Source organism: Microchirus variegatus (assembly GCF_963457635.1).
Source record: "Microchirus variegatus genome assembly, chromosome: 10".
Taxonomy (NCBI): Eukaryota; Metazoa; Chordata; class Actinopteri; order Pleuronectiformes; family Soleidae; genus Microchirus; species Microchirus variegatus.
The window spans coordinates 6,123,744-6,145,262 of record NC_139811.1 but is presented as its reverse complement, the minus strand read 5'-3'; the positions used below and the strand labels follow the sequence as shown (position 1 = coordinate 6,145,262).

The 21,519-nt window shown below is 35.8% G+C and overlaps 1 protein-coding gene across 1 annotated transcript in view; it reads left to right on the top strand.

The window, feature by feature from the left end:
- The window catches only part of caskin1 (CASK interacting protein 1), a gene marked incomplete at both ends in the record, with an annotated part of 137,574 nt that overhangs the window by 96,401 nt on the left and 19,654 nt on the right, over window positions 1–21,519 (top strand). The window contains 5 exons of the mRNA XM_083897004.1: window positions 10,376–10,484; window positions 12,135–12,243; window positions 13,791–13,885; window positions 14,528–14,645; window positions 18,470–18,715. Coding sequence (XP_083753130.1) covers window positions 10,376–10,484; window positions 12,135–12,243; window positions 13,791–13,885; window positions 14,528–14,645; window positions 18,470–18,715 — 677 coding nt within the window. The remainder of the gene's footprint in view (window positions 1–10,375; window positions 10,485–12,134; window positions 12,244–13,790; window positions 13,886–14,527; window positions 14,646–18,469; window positions 18,716–21,519) is intronic.

Sequence of the window (21,519 nt, the reverse complement as noted above, 5' to 3'; positions counted from 1 at the left end):
TGTTTTTTTCAAATTTTGGACCAAATTTTTTTTTTCCTCAAAAGTTGTCAAAGTTGGACGACATAGCATAGTATTATGTTGTAGGCAAAGTTTGGACAATGTGTGACGCTTTTTAAGACCAAAAAATTATTTTCAAAAAAATTGTCACATCTTGGACGACATAGTATAGTATGATGTTTTTTTCAAATTTTGGACCAAATTTTTTTTTCCTCAAAAGTTATCAAAGTTGGACGATATAGCATAGTATTACGTTTTAGGCAAAGTTCGGACAATGTGTGACGCTTTTTAAGACCAAAAAATTATTTTCAAAAAAATTTTCACATCTTGGACGACATAGTATAGTATGATGTTTTTATCAAATTTTGGACCAAATTTTTTTTTCCTCAAAAGTTATCAAAGTTGGACGATATAGCATAGTATTACGTTTTAGGCAAAGTTTGGACGACGTATGACGCTTTTTAAGACCAAAAAATGATTTTCAAAAAAATTGTCAAATTTTGGACGACATAGTATAGTATGATGTTTTTTTCAAATTTTCGACCACATTCTTTTTTTTACTCAAAAGTTGTCAAAGTTGGACGATATAGCATAGTATTACGTTATGGGCAAAGTTTGGACGACGTATGACGCTTTTTAAGACCAAAAAATGTTTTTTTTTTAAATTGTCACATCTTGGACGACATAGTATAGTATGATGTTTTTTTCAAATTTTGGACCAAATGTTTTTTTTTACTCAAAAGTTGTCAAAGTTGGACGATATAGCATAGTATTACGTTATAGGCAAAGTTTGGACGACGTATGACGCTTTTTAAGACCAAAAAATGATTTTCAAAAAATTGTCAAATTTTGGACGACATAGTATAGTATGATATTTTTTTCAAATTTTGGACCAAATTTTTTTTTCCTCAAAAGTTGTCAGTTGGACCATATAGCATAGTATTACCTTATAGGCAAAGTTTGGACGACGTATGACGCTTTTTAAGACCAAAAAATGTTTTTCAAAAAAATTGTCACATCTTGGACAAGATAGTATAGTATGATGTTTTTTTCAAATTTTGGACCAAATATTTTTTTTCCTCAAAAGTTGTCAAAGTTGGACGACATAGCATAGTATTATGTTGTAGGCAAAGTTCGGACAATGTGTGACGCTTTTTAAGACCAAAAAATTATTTTCAAAAAAATTGTCACATCTTGGACGACATAGTATAGTATGATATTTTTTTCAAATTTTGGACCGCATTTTTTTTCTCTTCATAGTTTGTCAAAGTCATTTGACATAGGTGCCAGTGTATGGCTCAGCTGGTAGAGCACCTGGCCTTCCCCATATCCTAAGGCTATAGTCCTCACTTTAGGCAACCCTGGTTCAAATCCTGCAGCAGGCGGTCTTTCGTGCATTTGTCATTCCCTAACTCTCTGCCCCCCGTGTCTTGTCACTCTGCTGTCCTATCCATTAAGGGCAAAAAGGCCCCCAAAAAATTGTCACATCTTGGACGACATAGTATAGTATGATGTTTTTATCAAATTTTGGACCAACTTTTTTTTTCCTCAAAAGTTGTCAAAGTTGGACGATATAGCATAGTATTACGTTATAGGCAAGGTTTGGACGACGTATGACGCTTTTTAAGACCAAAAAATGATTTTCAAAAAAATTGTCAAATTTTGGACGACATAGTATAGTATGATGTTTTTTTCAAATTTTGGACCAAAACTTTTTTTTTCCTCAAAAGTTGTCAAAGTTGGACGATATAGCATAGTATTACGTTTTAGGCAAAGTTCGGACAATGTGTGACGCTTTTTAAGACCAAAAAATTATTTTCAAAAAAATTTTCACATCTTGGACGACATAGTATAGTATGATGTTTTTATCAAATTTTGGACCAAATTTTTTTTTCCTCAAAAGTTATCAAAGTTGGACGATATAGCATAGTATTACGTTTTAGGCAAAGTTTGGACGACGTATGACGCTTTTTAAGACCAAAAAATGATTTTCAAAAAAATTGTCAAATTTTGGACGACATAGTATAGTATGATGTTTTTTTCAAATTTTCGACCACATTCTTTTTTTTACTCAAAAGTTGTCAAAGTTGGACGATATAGCATAGTATTACGTTATGGGCAAAGTTTGGACGACGTATGACGCTTTTTAAGACCAAAAAATGTTTTTTTTTTAAATTGTCACATCTTGGACGACATAGTATAGTATGATGTTTTTTTCAAATTTTGGACCAAATGTTTTTTTTTACTCAAAAGTTGTCAAAGTTGGACGATATAGCATAGTATTACGTTATAGGCAAAGTTTGGACGACGTATGACGCTTTTTAAGACCAAAAAATGATTTTCAAAAAATTGTCAAATTTTGGACGACATAGTATAGTATGATATTTTTTTCAAATTTTGGACCAAATTTTTTTTTCCTCAAAAGTTGTCAGTTGGACCATATAGCATAGTATTACCTTATAGGCAAAGTTTGGACGACGTATGACGCTTTTTAAGACCAAAAAATGTTTTTCAAAAAAATTGTCACATCTTGGACAAGATAGTATAGTATGATGTTTTTTTCAAATTTTGGACCAAATATTTTTTTTCCTCAAAAGTTGTCAAAGTTGGACGACATAGCATAGTATTATGTTGTAGGCAAAGTTCGGACAATGTGTGACGCTTTTTAAGACCAAAAAATTATTTTCAAAAAAATTGTCACATCTTGGACGACATAGTATAGTATGATATTTTTTTCAAATTTTGGACCGCATTTTTTTTCTCTTCATAGTTTGTCAAAGTCATTTGACATAGGTGCCAGTGTATGGCTCAGCTGGTAGAGCACCTGGCCTTCCCCATATCCTAAGGCTATAGTCCTCACTTTAGGCAACCCTGGTTCAAATCCTGCAGCAGGCGGTCTTTCGTGCATTTGTCATTCCCTAACTCTCTGCCCCCCGTGTCTTGTCACTCTGCTGTCCTATCCATTAAGGGCAAAAAGGCCCCCAAAAAATTGTCACATCTTGGACGACATAGTATAGTATGATGTTTTTATCAAATTTTGGACCAACTTTTTTTTTCCTCAAAAGTTGTCAAAGTTGGACGATATAGCATAGTATTACGTTATAGGCAAGGTTTGGACGACGTATGACGCTTTTTAAGACCAAAAAATGATTTTCAAAAAAATTGTCAAATTTTGGACGACATAGTATAGTATGATGTTTTTTTCAAATTTTGGACCAAAACTTTTTTTTTCCTCAAAAGTTGTCAAAGTTGGACGATATAGCATAGTATTACGTATTAGGAAAAGTTTGGACGATGTATGACGCTTTTTAAGACCAAAAAATATTTTTCAAAAAAATTGTCACATCTTGGACGACATAGTATAGTATGATGTTTTTTTCAAATTTTGGACCAAATTTTTTTTCCTCAAAAGTTATCAAAGTTGGATGATATAGCATAGTATTACGTTATAGGCAAAGTTTGGACGACGTGTGACGCTTTTTAAGACCAAAAAATGATTTTCAAAAAAATTGTCACATCTTGGACGACATAGTATATAGTATGATGTTTTTTTCAAATTTTGGACCAAATTTTTTTTTCCTCAAAAGTTGTCAAAGTTGGACGATATAGCATAGTATTACGTATTAGGAAAAGTTTGGACGACGTATGACGCTTTTTAAGACCAAAAAATTATTTTCAAAAAAATAGTCACATCTTGGACGACATAGTATAGTATGATGTTTTTTTCAAATTTTGGACCAAATTTTTTTTTCCTCAAAAGTTTTCAAAGTTGGATGATATAGCATAGTATTACGTTATAGGCAAGGTTTGGACGACGTATGACGCTTTTTAGGGCCAAAAAATGATTTTCCAAAAAATTGTCACATCTTGGACGACATAGTATAGTATGATGGTTTTTTCAAATTTTGGAGCAAAATTTTTTTTCCTCAAAAGTTATCAAAGTTGGACGATATAGCATAGTATTACGTTTTAGGCAAAGTTCGGACAATGTGTGACGCTTTTTAAGACCAAAAAATTATTTTCAAAAAAATTTTCACATCTTGGACGACATAGTATAGTATGATGTTTTTATCAAATTTTGGACCAAATTTTTTTTTCCTCAAAAGTTATCAAAGTTGGACGATATAGCATAGTATTACGTTTTAGGCAAAGTTTGGACGACGTATGACGCTTTTTAAGACCAAAAAATGATTTTCAAAAAAATTGTCAAATTTTGGACGACATAGTATAGTATGATGTTTTTTTCAAATTTTCGACCACATTCTTTTTTTTACTCAAAAGTTGTCAAAGTTGGACGATATAGCATAGTATTACGTTATGGGCAAAGTTTGGACGACGTATGACGCTTTTTAAGACCAAAAAATGTTTTTTTTTTAAATTGTCACATCTTGGACGACATAGTATAGTATGATGTTTTTTTCAAATTTTGGACCAAATGTTTTTTTTTACTCAAAAGTTGTCAAAGTTGGACGATATAGCATAGTATTACGTTATAGGCAAAGTTTGGACGACGTATGACGCTTTTTAAGACCAAAAAATGATTTTCAAAAAATTGTCAAATTTTGGACGACATAGTATAGTATGATATTTTTTTCAAATTTTGGACCAAATTTTTTTTTCCTCAAAAGTTGTCAGTTGGACCATATAGCATAGTATTACCTTATAGGCAAAGTTTGGACGACGTATGACGCTTTTTAAGACCAAAAAATGTTTTTCAAAAAAATTGTCACATCTTGGACAAGATAGTATAGTATGATGTTTTTTTCAAATTTTGGACCAAATATTTTTTTTCCTCAAAAGTTGTCAAAGTTGGACGACATAGCATAGTATTATGTTGTAGGCAAAGTTCGGACAATGTGTGACGCTTTTTAAGACCAAAAAATTATTTTCAAAAAAATTGTCACATCTTGGACGACATAGTATAGTATGATATTTTTTTCAAATTTTGGACCGCATTTTTTTTCTCTTCATAGTTTGTCAAAGTCATTTGACATAGGTGCCAGTGTATGGCTCAGCTGGTAGAGCACCTGGCCTTCCCCATATCCTAAGGCTATAGTCCTCACTTTAGGCAACCCTGGTTCAAATCCTGCAGCAGGCGGTCTTTCGTGCATTTGTCATTCCCTAACTCTCTGCCCCCCGTGTCTTGTCACTCTGCTGTCCTATCCATTAAGGGCAAAAAGGCCCCCAAAAAATTGTCACATCTTGGACGACATAGTATAGTATGATGTTTTTATCAAATTTTGGACCAACTTTTTTTTTCCTCAAAAGTTGTCAAAGTTGGACGATATAGCATAGTATTACGTTATAGGCAAGGTTTGGACGACGTATGACGCTTTTTAAGACCAAAAAATGATTTTCAAAAAAATTTTCAAATTTTGGACGACATAGTATAGTATGATGTTTTTTTCAAATTTTGGACCAAAACTTTTTTTTTCCTCAAAAGTTGTCAAAGTTGGACGATATAGCATAGTATTACGTATTAGGAAAAGTTTGGACGATGTATGACGCTTTTTAAGACCAAAAAATATTTTTCAAAAAAATTGTCACATCTTGGACGACATAGTATAGTATGATGTTTTTTTCAAATTTTGGACCAAATTTTTTTTCCTCAAAAGTTATCAAAGTTGGATGATATAGCATAGTATTACGTTATAGGCAAAGTTTGGACGACGTGTGACGCTTTTTAAGACCAAAAAATGATTTTCAAAAAAATTGTCACATCTTGGACGACATAGTATATAGTATGATGTTTTTTTCAAATTTTGGACCAAATTTTTTTTTCCTCAAAAGTTGTCAAAGTTGGACGATATAGCATAGTATTACGTATTAGGAAAAGTTTGGACGACGTATGACGCTTTTTAAGACCAAAAAATTATTTTCAAAAAAATAGTCACATCTTGGACGACATAGTATAGTATGATGTTTTTTTCAAATTTTGGACCAAATTTTTTTTTCCTCAAAAGTTTTCAAAGTTGGATGATATAGCATAGTATTACGTTATAGGCAAGGTTTGGACGACGTATGACGCTTTTTAGGGCCAAAAAATGATTTTCCAAAAAATTGTCACATCTTGGACGACATAGTATAGTATGATGGTTTTTTCAAATTTTGGAGCAAAATTTTTTTTTCCTCAAAAGTTGTCAAAGTTGCACGATATTGCATAGTATTACGTTTTAGGCAAAGTTTGGACGACGTATGACGCTTTTTAAGACCAAAAAATGATTTTCAAAAAAATTGTCAAATTTTGGACGACATAGTATAGTATGATGTTTTTTTCAAATTTTGGACCACATTTTTTTTTGGTCATAGTTTGTCAAAGTCATGTGACATAGGTGCCAGCGTATAGCTCAGCTGGTAGAGCACCTGACCTTCCCCACGTCCTAAGGCTATAGTCCTCACTTTAGGCAACCCTGGTTCAAATCCTGCAGCAGGCGGTCTTTCGTGCATTCGTCATTCCCTAACTCTCTGCCTTCTGTTTCCTGTCACTCTGCTGTCCTATCCATTAAGGGCAAAAAGGCCCCCAAAAAATTGTCACATCTTGGACGACATAGTATAGTATGATGTTTTTATCAAATTTTGGACCAACTTTTTTTTTCCTCAAAAGTTGTCAAAGTTGGACGATATAGCATAGTATTACGTTATAGGCAAGGTTTGGACGACGTATGACGCTTTTTAAGACCAAAATATGATTTTCAAAAAAATTGTCAAATTTTGGACGACATAGTATAGTATGATGTTTTTTTCAAATTTTGGACCAAAACTTTTTTTTTCCTCAAAAGTTGTCAAAGTTGGACGATATAGCATAGTATTACGTATTAGGAAAAGTTTGGACGATGTATGACGCTTTTTAAGACCAAAAAATATTTTTCAAAAAAATTGTCACATCTTGGACGACATAGTATAGTATGATGTTTTTTTCAAATTTTGGACCAAATTTTTTTTTCCTCAAAAGTTATCAAAGTTGGACGATATAGCATAGTATTACGTTTTAGGCAAAGTTTGGACGACGTATGACGCTTTTTAAGACCAAAAAATGATTTTCAAAAAAATTGTCACATCTTGGACGACATAGTATAGTATGATGTTTTTTTCAAATTTTGGACCAAATTTTTTTTTCCTCAAAAGTTGTCAAAGTTGGATGATATAGCATAGTATTACATTATAGGCAAGGTTTGGACGACGTATGACGCTTTTTAGGGCCAAAAAATGATTTTCCAAAAAATTGTCACATCTTGGACGACATAGTATAGTATGATGTTTTTTTCAAATTTTGGAGCAAAACTTTTTTTTTCCTCAAAAGTTGTCAAAGTTGCACGATATTGCATAGTATTACGTTTTAGGCAAAGTTTGGACGACGCGTGACGCTTTTTAAGACCAAAAAATGATTTTTCAAAAAAATTGTCACATCTTGGACGACATAGTATAGTATGATGTTTTTTTCAAATTTTGGACCAAATTTTTTTTTCCTCAAAAGTTGTCAAAGTTGGATGATATAGCATAGTATTACGTTATAGGCAAAGTTTGGACGTCGTGTGACGCTTTTTAAGACCAAAAAATGATTTTCAAAAAAATTGTCACATCTTGGACGACATAGTATAGTATGATGTTTTTTTCAAATTTTAGACCAAATTTTTTTTTCCTCAAAAGTTGTCAAAGTTGGATGATATAGCATAGTATTACATTATAGGCAAGGTTTGGACGACGTATGACGCTTTTTAGGGCCAAAAAATGATTTTCCAAAAAATTGTTACATCTTGGACGACATAGTATAGTATGATGTTTTTTTCAAATTTTGGACCAAAACTTTTTTTTTCCTCAAAAGTTGTCAAAGTTGCACGATATTGCATAGTATTACGTTTTAGGCAAAGTTTGGACGACGTATGACGCTTTTTAAGACCAAAAAATGATTTTTCAAAAAAATTGTCACATCTTGGACGACATAGTATAGTATGATGTTTTTTTCAAATTTTGGACCAAATTTTTTTTTCCTCAAAAGTTATCAAAGTTGGATGATATAGCATAGTATTACGTTATAGGCAAAGTTTGGACGTCGTGTGACGCTTTTTAAGACCAAAAAATGATTTTCAAAAAAATTGTCACATCTTGGACGACATAGTATAGTATGATGTTTTTTTCAAATTTTAGACCAAATTTTTTTTTCCTCAAAAGTTGTCAAAGTTGGATGATATAGCATAGTATTACATTATAGGCAAGGTTTGGACGACGTATGACGCTTTTTAGGGCCAAAAAATGATTTTCCAAAAAATTGTCACATCTTGGACGACATAGTATAGTATGATGTTTTTTCAAATTTTGGACCAAAGTGTTTTTTTCCTCAAAAGTTGTCAAAGTTGGACAACATAGCATAGTATTACGTTTTAGGCAAAGTTTGTACGACGTATCACGCTTTTTAAGACCAAAAAATGATTTTCGAAAAAATTGTCAAATTTTGGACGACATAGTATAGTATGATGTTTTTTTAAAATTTTGGACCAAATTCTTTTTTTCCTCAAAAGTTGTCAAAGTTGGACGATATAGCATAGTATTACGTTATAGGCAAAGTTTGGACGACGTATCACGCTTTTTAAGACCAAAAAATGATTTTCGAAAAAATTGTCAAATTTTGGACGACATAGTATAGTATGATGTTTTTTTCAAATTTTGGACCAAATTCTTTTTTTCCTCAAAAGTTGTCAAAGTTGGATGATATAGCATAGTATTACGTTTTAGGCAAAGTTCGGACGAGGTATGACAAAAAAAAGGCCAATAAGGGCCCAAAAAATTCTCAAAAACACATAAATACTTAACTTGCAGCACTATCATTTTTGCTGAGTCATGATGTTTTGCCATGTCTATAACTGTTATATGTGTGAATGCTTGATGTGTTATTTCAAAAAGTACATTTTATTACTGTTTCACTAATGACACTTTTCCACCATGGTCCCATCAGGGCTATAATATAATAATTCAGCAGCCCCAAAATCTTGCTCCTCACATTTCTATGCAAAAATGATAAGTTGCAGCAATCGTATTGTGCAGCTCTAGTGTGTATCATGTCGTGATAATAAAGCAGTGAACACTGGGAAAGTGTCACACGTATGTCACGTCCTCTGTACTCTGCTGTTCCAGCGTCAGTACTGTACTGACTCTTTGAACCTGATTACATTTCACTGTGAAGGAGCTCGCTGTGTTCGCTGCAGCACTCTAGTTTTTTTTGGTTTTTTTTAAAGGTTGTTAAATCCTTTCGTAGACGAATGCCTGGAAGCAATTTCATTTCCGAGGTCTGCAATGAGTTCCCATCAAATTGTGTGTGTGTTAATCCACAGATGAGGAAAAAGTCCCCATAAATGCAGCATTTATTACTGTGTGTGTGAGCAGTCTTTGCAAAAACTCCTCAGTGCACAGGAAATTACAACACCTCTTTTTTTTAAATGAAGCTGTGTTTTTTTTTTTTTTTTACAGTTTATAAGATGAATAAAGAGGCTTTGGGCTCAGGGACGTAATGACGATGCAGAAGATAGAAACACTTGCACTTTGAGCCTGATGATCCTGATTAGAGTTGTAAAGAATGATCGTGAAATAATAAAAATAGTAAAAAAAATCATCTCTAACTTGTAACACTGAGTTGTTGCTGATGTTATTGTTTGTTTTGTTCAAGTTTGACTCAAAGTCTGATCCTTCAGCAGAGGCGATTCTAGAGTCTGTAGGGGCCCATATGCAAAATTCCCAGGGGGCCCTTCCTTCCAACCAGTGTTCATCACCATTATGTAATAAATAATCTGACACCAACCAAAAATGTATGAGTTCAAAATATTTTATTTTTTTTTCGAAATGAATGAAGTAACATGGAAAAACCTTGTAATTAAAACTTATGTGAAAATATAAACGTAAAGAACAATAAAATACTGTAAATAGCTTTTAAAAAACTATATAAACTTAGTAAAAAAAATACATTACACTGTAAAGAACCCACATTATAAAACAATATAAATATATAGAACAATAAAATACTGTAAATAACTGAAAAAATCATATATAAACTGAGTAAAAAAGATATGCATTACACTGTAAATAATCCTCTTCACTTTCCAACTTGCAGAACGATAACTTCACACAGGTTAAAGTGAGGTGGGGCCCCTTTAGGGAGGTTTCCTACTGAGATGTCATTGCAAATCGCCCATTGTTTTTTAAGGGGGACGGGGAGGCAGCTGATCACTGCACATTTCAGTAAAAACAGCCCTCAGGCTCCGAGTGTCGGGGGGCCCCCTATCGGCTCGGGGCCCCAAGTCTTCTCCTCTCCTTGTCTCTTCTTATTATTATAGAACCTTTCATTTACATGTCACTAACTGACTCTCTCTTCTCTCTCTCCTGCTGCCAGACTCTTGATCCAGGCAGGAATCGACATCAACAGACAGACCAAAGCTGGCACTGCCCTGCATGAAGCCGCTCTCTGTGGCAAGACTGAGGCAGTGAGACTCCTGCTGGAAGTAAGTGGTACTGCACTGGAAAAAAACAACATACTGTCATCAGTACTCCGGTCCAGTCAATGAGTTCACTTAAAAGGGCAATTCTCATCTAATGGTTTTTTTTCCGAGCTTAATACACACAAAATTGTGTATTTGTATCTGTAGTTGTCCACTTTCTGTATTACTGGAAACATATCACCATGACAACAGCATATACACCATGTAGCACTTTCACATATAAAAGGAGAAATATTTAAATTGTAATTTAAAATAATAAAGGACACATAGACTAGACTTTTTGAAAAATTATTTTATTTCTAAAACTTAATTACAATTTATATCAGAAAATTACTTTTGATACTTATGTACAATCAATGTCATATACTTTAAGACTTTTTACTACAGTAATATTATAAAAATGTGACTTCAACTTCTGCCAAAGTCATTTTCTGATAAGATACTTTTTACTTTTACTTTAAGTATCCATTTAAGGTACTTTATACAACACTGATACTAACATAGTCTCATCATGATGAAAACATTCTATGTGTTCTTTATGTCTAAGGCTTCACTGGAAAATCCCTTTATGTGCATGTGATAAAACTGAGGCACAAAAATAGAGATTAACTGAAATACAGGACGAGGAAAAACACAAAACAACAACAAAACCAGGCAAATTACACATTAGTGCTGTTGACACTGAAATGCCATGGGTCATATGGAAACCAGTGTGTGTGTGTGTGTGTGTGTGAGAAACCAACTTTGTCATTTAGATCCCAGGCTGTGAAAGGTTACGTCTCTGTGCCTTGAAGCTAATCCTCCGGCTGAAATTCATCTTTGTTCATTCACCAGATTTAAATGTGATGTTGTTCTTAAGGCTCTGGCTGAAATATGGGAGAAGTCGGATTATTTGTAGCAGAAGAGCCACAGGGGGGAAAGAGCAAAGCATGGGTTGTTTTCTTATGCAGTGACATGGCCTCATTATTACGAAGGGACTCTTATTTTTAAGGGGTGGGGGGAAAAAATGAATTCACATTGGAATCGCGATTCTAATCATCCAGGATTCTGAATCGATTCATAAACTTCAAAAATCGAACTTTGTGGGGAAAAAAAAACATAATGTTAAGAGTCTATTTTGAAAAACCACACAAAACACCAGTTTGTGTTATTTGTGTACAGTTTATTTTGTAACTTCTTGGAGAAAAAGTATTTTTTTGAACAGTAAGTAAGTTTTTATTTGTTTTGAATCAATAAATAGTAACTTTTGTCTTAAGTTTGCCTTTGTGTGATCACATTATCACATTATCTTCTACAAACTGTATTGTTTTGATGCCATAATTTGCCTTAACTCACTATGCATTGTATACATTTTTGGATCGAGAATCGTATGAATCGAAAATCGATTTTGAATTGAATCGTGACCCTAAGAATCGGAATCAAATCGAATCATGAGCCACCCAAAGACTCACATCCCTACTTATTTTATGGTTTGTAAGTCATTGGATACTGTGTAATAATAAGTGAAGGTACATTCATTTGAAAATACTACAATAATACACACATGACCAACTTAACTATTAACTATTCTATTCTTCCAACAAATATATGAATTCGGTTCAAAATTCAAGTCAGCATATTTTAAAAAAAACATCATTCTTTTCTTCTCTACAGAGTGGAATCAATGCCACAGTGAGGAACACGTACAGCCAGACTGCGCTGGATATCGTCTATCAGTTCACTGCAACCCAAGCCAGCAGAGAGATCAAACAACTACTGAGGGGTAGGATGGATGGATGGATGGATGGATGGATGGATGGATGGATGGATGGGATGGATGGGGTGGATGTTGGTAGAGAATAATAATCTAAACTTTGTGGGGGTCTCTAACAACAGTTATTTAATTTAAATATGAAATGAGACGTTATGACAGCGTACTCCCATAGACCATATAACAGATTAGAGAGTGATATGAAAAGATACGAGATATGACAGATATGTATGACGTCACACACCATATAACACAATAGCCTAGTAAAATGCAAAAAGCCACCTTCTTATCTTTAAGCAGATGATATAGATATCGTTAGCCTATTAGCATAATTGCGGGAGTCATTTTTTTTGGTAATTGTGATATCTGCCTAACTTTACCAATGTGCTTGCTAAAAAAAAATGTTTTTGTTTTTTTCCGAAAACATTCAAATACAACTTAGGCAACTATGCTATTAGGCTAACGATATGTACGATATATTATTATAGAGCGCACCACGGTGGCTCGATGGAGAAGTGCAAGTCAGTGTCGTCGTCATTCACGGGAGACGTTTTGTGTTCTGTTGTAAAATGGGTTTTTTTGTCCGCCCGGGGTATCTCGTTTATGGAAATTATATTGTTTAAACTATATTATTTGTGATTATAATTACATCGTTGTACATAATTATGACCCCCGTGGGAGCTCAAACCTCATTTTTATAGCAGCTCAAACTCTCCCATTGGCTCCCACGTAACTCGAACATGTCAAAATGTCTGCGGAAGGAAACCACAGGTTTAACTGATCACATTAACAATGGCTTTGTACAATGAGCGTAAGTCTGAACAGTGTGACAGTGAGCCAGCGTGCACTCTGAAACTGAGAAAACTCAGTCATCGTCATTCATTCCATTATTTACACCTTTGCTTTTCCTACTGTGACCTGTCAAAAATGTCTGCCGCAAAACGATTACCTATTACAGAAAGGGGGAAAAAGTGAGTTTGCGTAGAAATACTAATAACTAAAAGAGGTAGGTTCAAAGAAATGTGTCCAACGTTTTGGAAAATGTGTTGAGGTTTGTATTTTTTGTTTGTTGGCTGAGAGTTAGCTAGAAATCTATGCTAAAATAATTTGCTGTGTCATCTTCTACAGATAGCATGCTAGTTTAGCTGAGTGCAAATGAACAGAAACTACCGGAAAGAGATTGAAAAAACAACAACAACAACAACACTTAACCACAATTCTGAAGCTCAAAATTAATATCTGTGTACATATGTAGCAAAAAATAATGTGTATTTTTATGAGCTTTAGCCTGAGTGGAAGCAAACGGTTTGATATTCTTAAGCTAGCATGTACTGCTGAGGGAACATCAATATTTACCATAGAGTTCATGTAAATGACTCCGTTAAATGAATGCATTTTTTTTAATGACTCCATAGTGACGCTAATGATGTTATCTAGTGAAGTAATATTTAGAAAAAATTGATGGTACAGTTACTGCATTTGAATGATTAGACATTGTGAACTATAAAACAATGTGTTTACTATAAAGTACGGTATAATTCACCGTCTCTGCCTCTCAGATGCGTCGGCAGCTCTTCAAGTTCGGGCTCTGAAAGATTACTGCAACAACTACGACCTGACCAGCCTCAACATCAAAGCAGGGGACGTTATTACGGTAAAACACACACACACACACACACACACACACACACACACACACACACACACACACACACACACACACACACACACACACACACACACACAATGGCAATTCTCAGTATAAAAAACAAAACCTACAGAATTCTAGAGATGTATAAATATGTTTAATTCATTTGCTAATTCATCATATGCTTCTACAATAAATATCTTTGTGTCTAAATAGAACAATTAATCATGTTTGGGTCTTTGAGAGTCAGCTTAGGCTGTGGAAAACTGTGACTTTTGACTACTTTTATATTTTACAGACCAAATCGTTTGTCAAATAATATGCAGATGAATTACAGGTACAAGTCTCATGGTTTCCATTAGTTCCTGCAGAGCCTCTTTTTAGTCCCTAGGAGGAGCTACAGGCTGTGTCCCACTGTCATTGACATTAACCCAGTGTATATCATTTGCAGCCTTGCTCTGTGATTCATGATATAAAATACAATAAATGCACAATAATGAGTGGTTTCCCTCATTTTCTGACAAAAACATGTATTCACACACTATTAAGGATGGCCATCGCAAGCGAAAAAAAAAGTTGTATACATCCCAAAATAAACTCAGCGTTCTTATCACCGGAAGAGTTTGTAAACAGTTATCGTCCTCACAGGTTTTGGAGCAGCACCCCGACGGACGCTGGAAAGGCTGTATCCACGACAACCGCACAGGAAACGACAGAGTGGGCTACTTCCCGTCCACCATGGTGGAGGTCATCAGCAAGCGCACAGGTGTGTTGGCATATCTGTGTGTGTGTGTGTGTGAGAGAGAGAGTGTGTGGTTGAGTTTAAAGTTCAATCATGGGAGTAAATTACAGAAGAAAAACCACACTTTTGGGGAATAATCATAATAAAAAAACAATGAATGAATACGTTCTTCATGTTACTGTCTGTTATACTGGAGCTGCACTGTGGCCAACAGGCACAAAACTGCCATCGCACGACTCGTCAGATCACAGATTTGAATCTTTAGAGCTGAGCTAAGTTAGTCGACTCGCACGTTATAATAAAAATCATCAATCACATAATCTCATTCTCTTGTGATTTGAAAGAACATGTTTGTGCATCACCCAGTCTTATTGGATTTTTTATCATATTCATTATATTTTTATTTCACATCCAGCTGAATATTTAACGGGACCTGAATGAAAACACAAATATCTTAGGAGTTTGACCTGATTAATGAATGAGTTACTGTTATGTAATGGGAACACTGACACCAAAATTACCCACACGTGATCCTTCATGTGATTCAGCTAGAGCTACAACCACTAATCAGTGATTTTGGTTATTATTTATATATTAATCAATTTAAATTATTAAATTACTGAACTAGATTGATATTTATTTATCTATTAATTAATCAATAATATACATATTTGTAAATTGCAGGCCTAGTTTCAGGTTTTTGGAATAGTCAATTATTTAGTAAATAAGACAAGTTATTGGGAAACAGGCTTTTTCACGTCTTACATATTTAACCCACATGCTCTTATGGTACGGGCTGAATATCTAACTGCCAGTTAGTCGTGTTTACATCACTGTGCACTAGATCTGAGCCGAGGTGAGAATACTCACATCCTCAATAACTAACTAACGTGCACATGATGATGTCATATCTGTGTTTCATGACCTAACAGGCAAGTTGAACCAGCTAATAACAAAAAAAACTCTTGGGGGAAAAAAAAAAACCTGCCCAATGCTTTCACCTCCGTCCTCCATCTGTCTTAGATCAAGAAAAAAACAGCTGTTAATGTAGAGTATTTTGGCCGAGAGACCTAAAGAACACACGTCCATCCATCCCATTGCTGCACCACCACAGACAGTCTCAGATGTTTTTAAAACTGTCTATTGGTGTCTGTCTGTAGTTGCTCTGACTGTCCATCTGTGCGTCCCTGTGTAGTGATGTGTCGACTTGTCTCTGTGTGTAAGCCTTGTCTCTCTATGATTGTTCCTCTTCATCGGCTCATAAACCTCTCACATTATCTCTGCTCATGTGGTCACGTCTTCTTCTTTGTGCTCTTCTTCTGACGCTCACATTTACCACACTTTTTAGATAAAGGCAACAAAGAGCTGAGTTGCTGCAGAGACGCACTGATTCATTACAGTTTTGGTCTCCATGCGGACGACTGTTCCTGACAAGGTCTCAGAAATCTGCAGTTAAACTACCGTTCAAAAGTGGGGTCACTTAGAAATGTCCTTATTTTTGATGGAAAAGCACTTTTTTTTGATTGAATATAACATTAAATGAATCAGAAATACACTCTATACATTGTTAATGTGGTAAACGACTATTCTAGCTGTACATAGGTGTATAGAGGCCCATTTCCAGTGTTCTAATGCTATATTGTGTTTGCTAATGGCGTTAGAAGACTATTGGATGATGAGAAAACCCTTGACAACCCTTGTGCAATGATGTTAGCACAGCTGAAAACAGTTTTGCTGGTTCTTTGACGAAAGGGCAAAATTATTATTTTTAGTGCTAGGTACTAGGTTAACGCACGTTAGCGCATGACGCGTTCCCATGACGACTGACCGTAAAAAGACGCATGTGACGTCATGTTTACGTGCCGCGACACCGGAGTCCAGGCACCATTTACCAGTTAGCTCTGTTAGCTGCATTAGCTCCTTAAGCGCCATTAGTGCGCCTACAGTACAACTGGAGCGGTCTGTTTATTAAACGAAAAGAGCAGCGATACAAATAACCAGCGTATAACCTGTGTACTGCGTATGTGTGCCTCTGTTTTTAAAGTTTACCGTTACTTTAGAGACTCATTTTAACAGCACAAATTATTTTGAATAAAATAATAATAAAATTATTGCTAATCTTGTCAGTGTCTTGACTATATTTTCTCGTCATTTTGCAACTCTTATGATGAATACAAGTGTGACTTTTAATGGAAAACACCAAAAAAATTGTATAGGTGACCCAACATTTTGAATGGTAGTGTAAGTTAATTTCGCAGCTTTGGCAACAACAGTGTAAAACTATGACAATGCTGTGTTAACATCACAATAGTTCTGACAGTGAGAGTCTGAATCGAGCATTAGTTGACGATGGCGTATCCTATAAAAGAAAAGCTCTGTGCAGCTCTGATCCTCTTGGTCCACACTCTCGGACCTCCTCGCTTTAATTGACAAAGCCGCTCAGCACAGCAGCAGAGCGTGGGGAAGATAATACTGTACAACAGCAGCAGCAGCAGCAGCGAGTGACAGCTGGCTGTCGGGCAGCAAATGAAAGAGCAGGGAACTGACAGTATGCACTAGCTTACAGCGCTGCACTTCATTTACTCTGCTGTTACGCTGCGGGGACACGTTGTCATACATCTGATTGTCTTGAAAGGACACAGACGTGTGTTCATTATGTTTTTTTGTTTTTTTTGCAGTTTTATATAATGATGGCGTATCTTAAAGATCACGTAGAGTGGTCCTGTTGCACATATATGTGAGTCATGGAGGTCTACTTACATACATTAACTTGTTTTTATGGTCAAAAACCTCCTAGTTGCTGTAAACGAGCCGATAGAAATCTGTCTTTTCTGACGCTGTTTCCCAGCCACGATATTTCAGACTCAACTCTCACCCCCAGAAGACAGACTGTGTTGTGATTGGCCAGTACCCGGAAGTGACATATTCAGCACACCCGCTCTCAGAAGCACAGCTCCCCCCTCTGGAACGGTGGATGCACTGCTACTCATTATCAAAACATTGTTTTAACAGTGTTCAAAAATAGCTTCTTCACGACTCCCCGCCGCAGTGTCTTTTATGACTTTGACCCAGAGTCAGAAGACACTGTCGCTCGTGAAACACCTCCACAACGGACGTTATTCTTCTTCTGCGGTTCAATGTACGCAACCGGATGTACCCGGACTAGTGCCCGGAGCAGGAGGATCTGCTGTTCAGGAGAACCGGTGTTTACGTAACCGGACCGGGTTTTTTCAGAGATCTCGCTGAGCCCGAGATTACGATAAAACACAGCGTTCTCAGCAGTGGCTGAACTGTTTGTTTAGAACCTTCAGGGCTTCGTAAACAAGGTAATGACGCAGATACACACTAAAAAACAGAGTTAATTGGAACTTCCGCTTCTGCTTTAATATCATCTGCATATAATGACACCAACAAAACTGCCAAACGCGGTATGGAATCACATCAGTACATCAGTATGTGTATATTACTAAGCACTCTCATAAAACAAGATAAAAATTAAGAGCAAAAAGGTCACTTTTGATGAGCAGCATCCATCATCTCCCTTTTCAGATCATTTCATTTCATTTCGTTTCTATCCACCGTCCTCACCTCCGACATCAGCCACTGTCCCTCACTTTGATTTCTTCGTTTAAGTTTAAAACTTTTAATTTATTGTTCCCCCCCCCCCCCTTTTTTTCTTACGTGTAATTCTCTGTTTTGTTGTTTGTTTGTTTGTTTTGTATGTTTCCGTGCCGCTGGTTCACTGTTGGCTGGCCGTGTGTGTGTGTGTGTGTGTGTGTGCGTGTGCGTGTGCGTGTGCGTGTGTGTGTGTGTTGTCGGTGTGTGTCGTCACGGTGGGTGTTATCTAGGTTTGGCCAGCACAGTCATTTGCAATCAACAGTTTCAAAAGATACCGCTGGTTCCCCCGGCGACGGTTGCCCCTGCCAACGCGGTAGTCAACGGCAACGACACCACGTTCCATCAGATCCATATCCTGCCTCCACCGCCTCCTCCTCCACCACATTCCCATCAGCCACTGCTTCCACTTTTCACTTCCTTTGGCTATAACAGGTCGCCCGTGACAACCCCACAGGGAGACACACCCACTGCCCCAGGTACACACCCCCTTTCATTATTATTCTTATTCTTATTATTATTATTAAAACTTTATGGGATGCTTTCCTTTACTCTGCTGTTTTTTATTAATCATCCGCCAGAATAAAATTAAATTGGTCACGATGGTCATATTCTAATTTCTATTTTTTTGTAAATGTTGGAGGCATCCGATAAAGTTTGCTGTTATAGATCATTATTTATGTAAATTTGTGTTTAATATGTGTTGCTCATACTGTATAACTTTTGTTTTTCTGTTGTTGCTGTTCTCATCACCGAGAGTCACATTTCAGATAGTTCTGCACATACTGAATTTATTAGATATTATATATGTGTATATTTGACATACACGGTCACACAGTGTATGTCCAGAAAACCTATTACATAAAGGAGGTTGTTTAAAGGTGCATTATGTAATAAATCTAAAGCTACTGGCTATAAAAATTTCTCCTAATTTGTCACAGAGACTCAGGAATAATGTTCATATAACAAACTGAACTCACCAACAACAACAGTACAGACAAAATATTTGCATTAAAAAATATATATTTTGCAGACTGCAAATCATGTTTATGTTTTGAAATCATGTTTTGGCATGTGGCGCCACCTACCAATCATTGCAGTCAGTAGAGCCTCAGCTGGCGAGCAAACACAGGTTGCCAGTTACGTCAGAAAACGAAACCTAAAAGACAGATTCTGTATTTTGAATTTAAATGTAGTAACCGTTTTTGGCCACATTCTTACATATGGCACCTTTAAATAAACTCTAGTTGTTATCGTAATTACTAATCAATACTACTTCCTGTCAGCTTTTAGAAGGTTAAAAGTCAACCACAAAACACTGACGCGCGTTATTTTAACGCATGGATTTACTTCTTTCTCGTCATTTAGATAAGTCTGTATGTAAACATTGTAAAGTGGTGTTTTCATGCAGGTTTGCTTCAGCATGTATGTAAATAAAAGCTTATAAAAGCTTCTTTTTTTTTTTTACGAGAGGAGAAATCATCCAAACAATTGATGAAGTAGTAGTAGATTTTTAGGATATGGGAACAGAACTAATAGACGTGCCCCAGAGTTAATTATGTGTTTCCTGGTTTTGTTTTTTTTTTGTTTGTTTTTACACTTATTTTTCCTTATTCCTTCCTTCCCTGTTGTGTTTTTCCCTTTCCTCTTTTCCCGCACATCATCACTGACCAAACCATCCAATGACAAACCCGTCTAGTTCCTCACACACACACACATACACACACACACACACACACACACACACACACACACACACACAAGGCCCGATACAGACACTTTCCAACCAGACAGTGTGTTTTCTGTTATGTCCGTATGTGTCGTCCTTGTGTGTTACTGTAACATCGGATCATTTTAACACCGCGTTGACCAAACCCTGCACTGACGCCCTCAGTCCTGTTTGTGTTGGTGTGACCGTCCTTCTATAGTTGTTAAGGTAAAAAAAAAATGACGTTTAAGAAGAGATGTTTGAGGGTTGAGACTTTATTTTGAAGGTTAGAGAGTAAAGAGTTTGTGTTTATGTTGGGGTGGGGGTTAAAGTAATGTTTAGTAATAGTGACCAGGAAGTGCTCACAACTACACTCTTAGAAATAAGGGTTCCAAAAGGGTTATTTTACAAGGGCTGACGTTCTATCTGGAACCATTTCCTGAAGAAAGGGTTTTTCAAGGGTTCTTGGTCACACTAATGGTTCCAGTAAGAACCATTTTTGATCCAGAGAACCCTTTAAAACCCCTTTCCTGAATAAAGGGTTTTAAAAGGGTTCTTGGTCACACTAATGGTTCCAGTAAGAACCATTTTTGATCCAGAGAACCCTTTAAAACGCCTTTTCCTGAATAAAGGGTTTTAAAAGGGTTCTTGGTCACACTAATGGTTCCAGTAAGAACCATTTTTGATCCAGAGAACCCTTTAAAACCCATTTCCTGAATAAAGGGTTTTAAAGGGGTTCTTGGTCACACTAATGGTTCCAGTAAGAACCATTTTTGATCCAGAGAACCCTTTAAAACCCCTTTCCTGAATAAAGGGTTTTAAAAGGGTTCTTGGTCACACTAATGGTTCCAGTAAGAACCATTTTTGATCCAGAGAACCCTTTAAAACCCATTTCCTGAATAAAGGGTTTTAAAAGAGTTCTTGGTAAGAACCCTCCAAAAGGCTTCCAGTGCAACCTTTCTACCTGGAGCCAAAAAGGGTTCTCCTATGAGGACAATCCGAAGAACCTTATGTGGTTCTACTTAGCACTTTTATTTCTAAGAGTGTAACAGAAAGCATAGGGTGTGTGTGTGTGTGAGAGAGGGAGACAGAGATAGAGAGTGTGTGCGTTTTTGGGGGGTTGTTAGGTTATGGAGAGGGGAATAAGTCAAGTTAAGTTGTGTTAAATTACATCAGAAACCAATGAGTCAAATATTTGTTTCCTGAAAAGTGTGGACAAAGCTTCTCTGACATTGACGGTCTGTCAAAAAGATTCAGTAAAACAGGTTTGCTTATCAAAAATACATGCTGAAATAAGGTGTTTACATTAAACAATTGTCTAAGTGATGAAGTGTCAAGTGTTGTTTAAGAGACAAAATGTCACCCTGAATGTTTTTTGAAGGTAAGGTGTTTATTTATTTTTTTTGACGCTGCACTTGCTATTCTTCTAACGGGAACCTTAGCTCGATGCCATTTTGTCTCCTCCAGAACAATAATAATAATAAAAAAAAATCACTAGTATTAAAGTATTAAAATACAAATGCAGCTTCCAAATAAAGGATAATGTATGTAAGAGCACAATCCATCCTGCATACA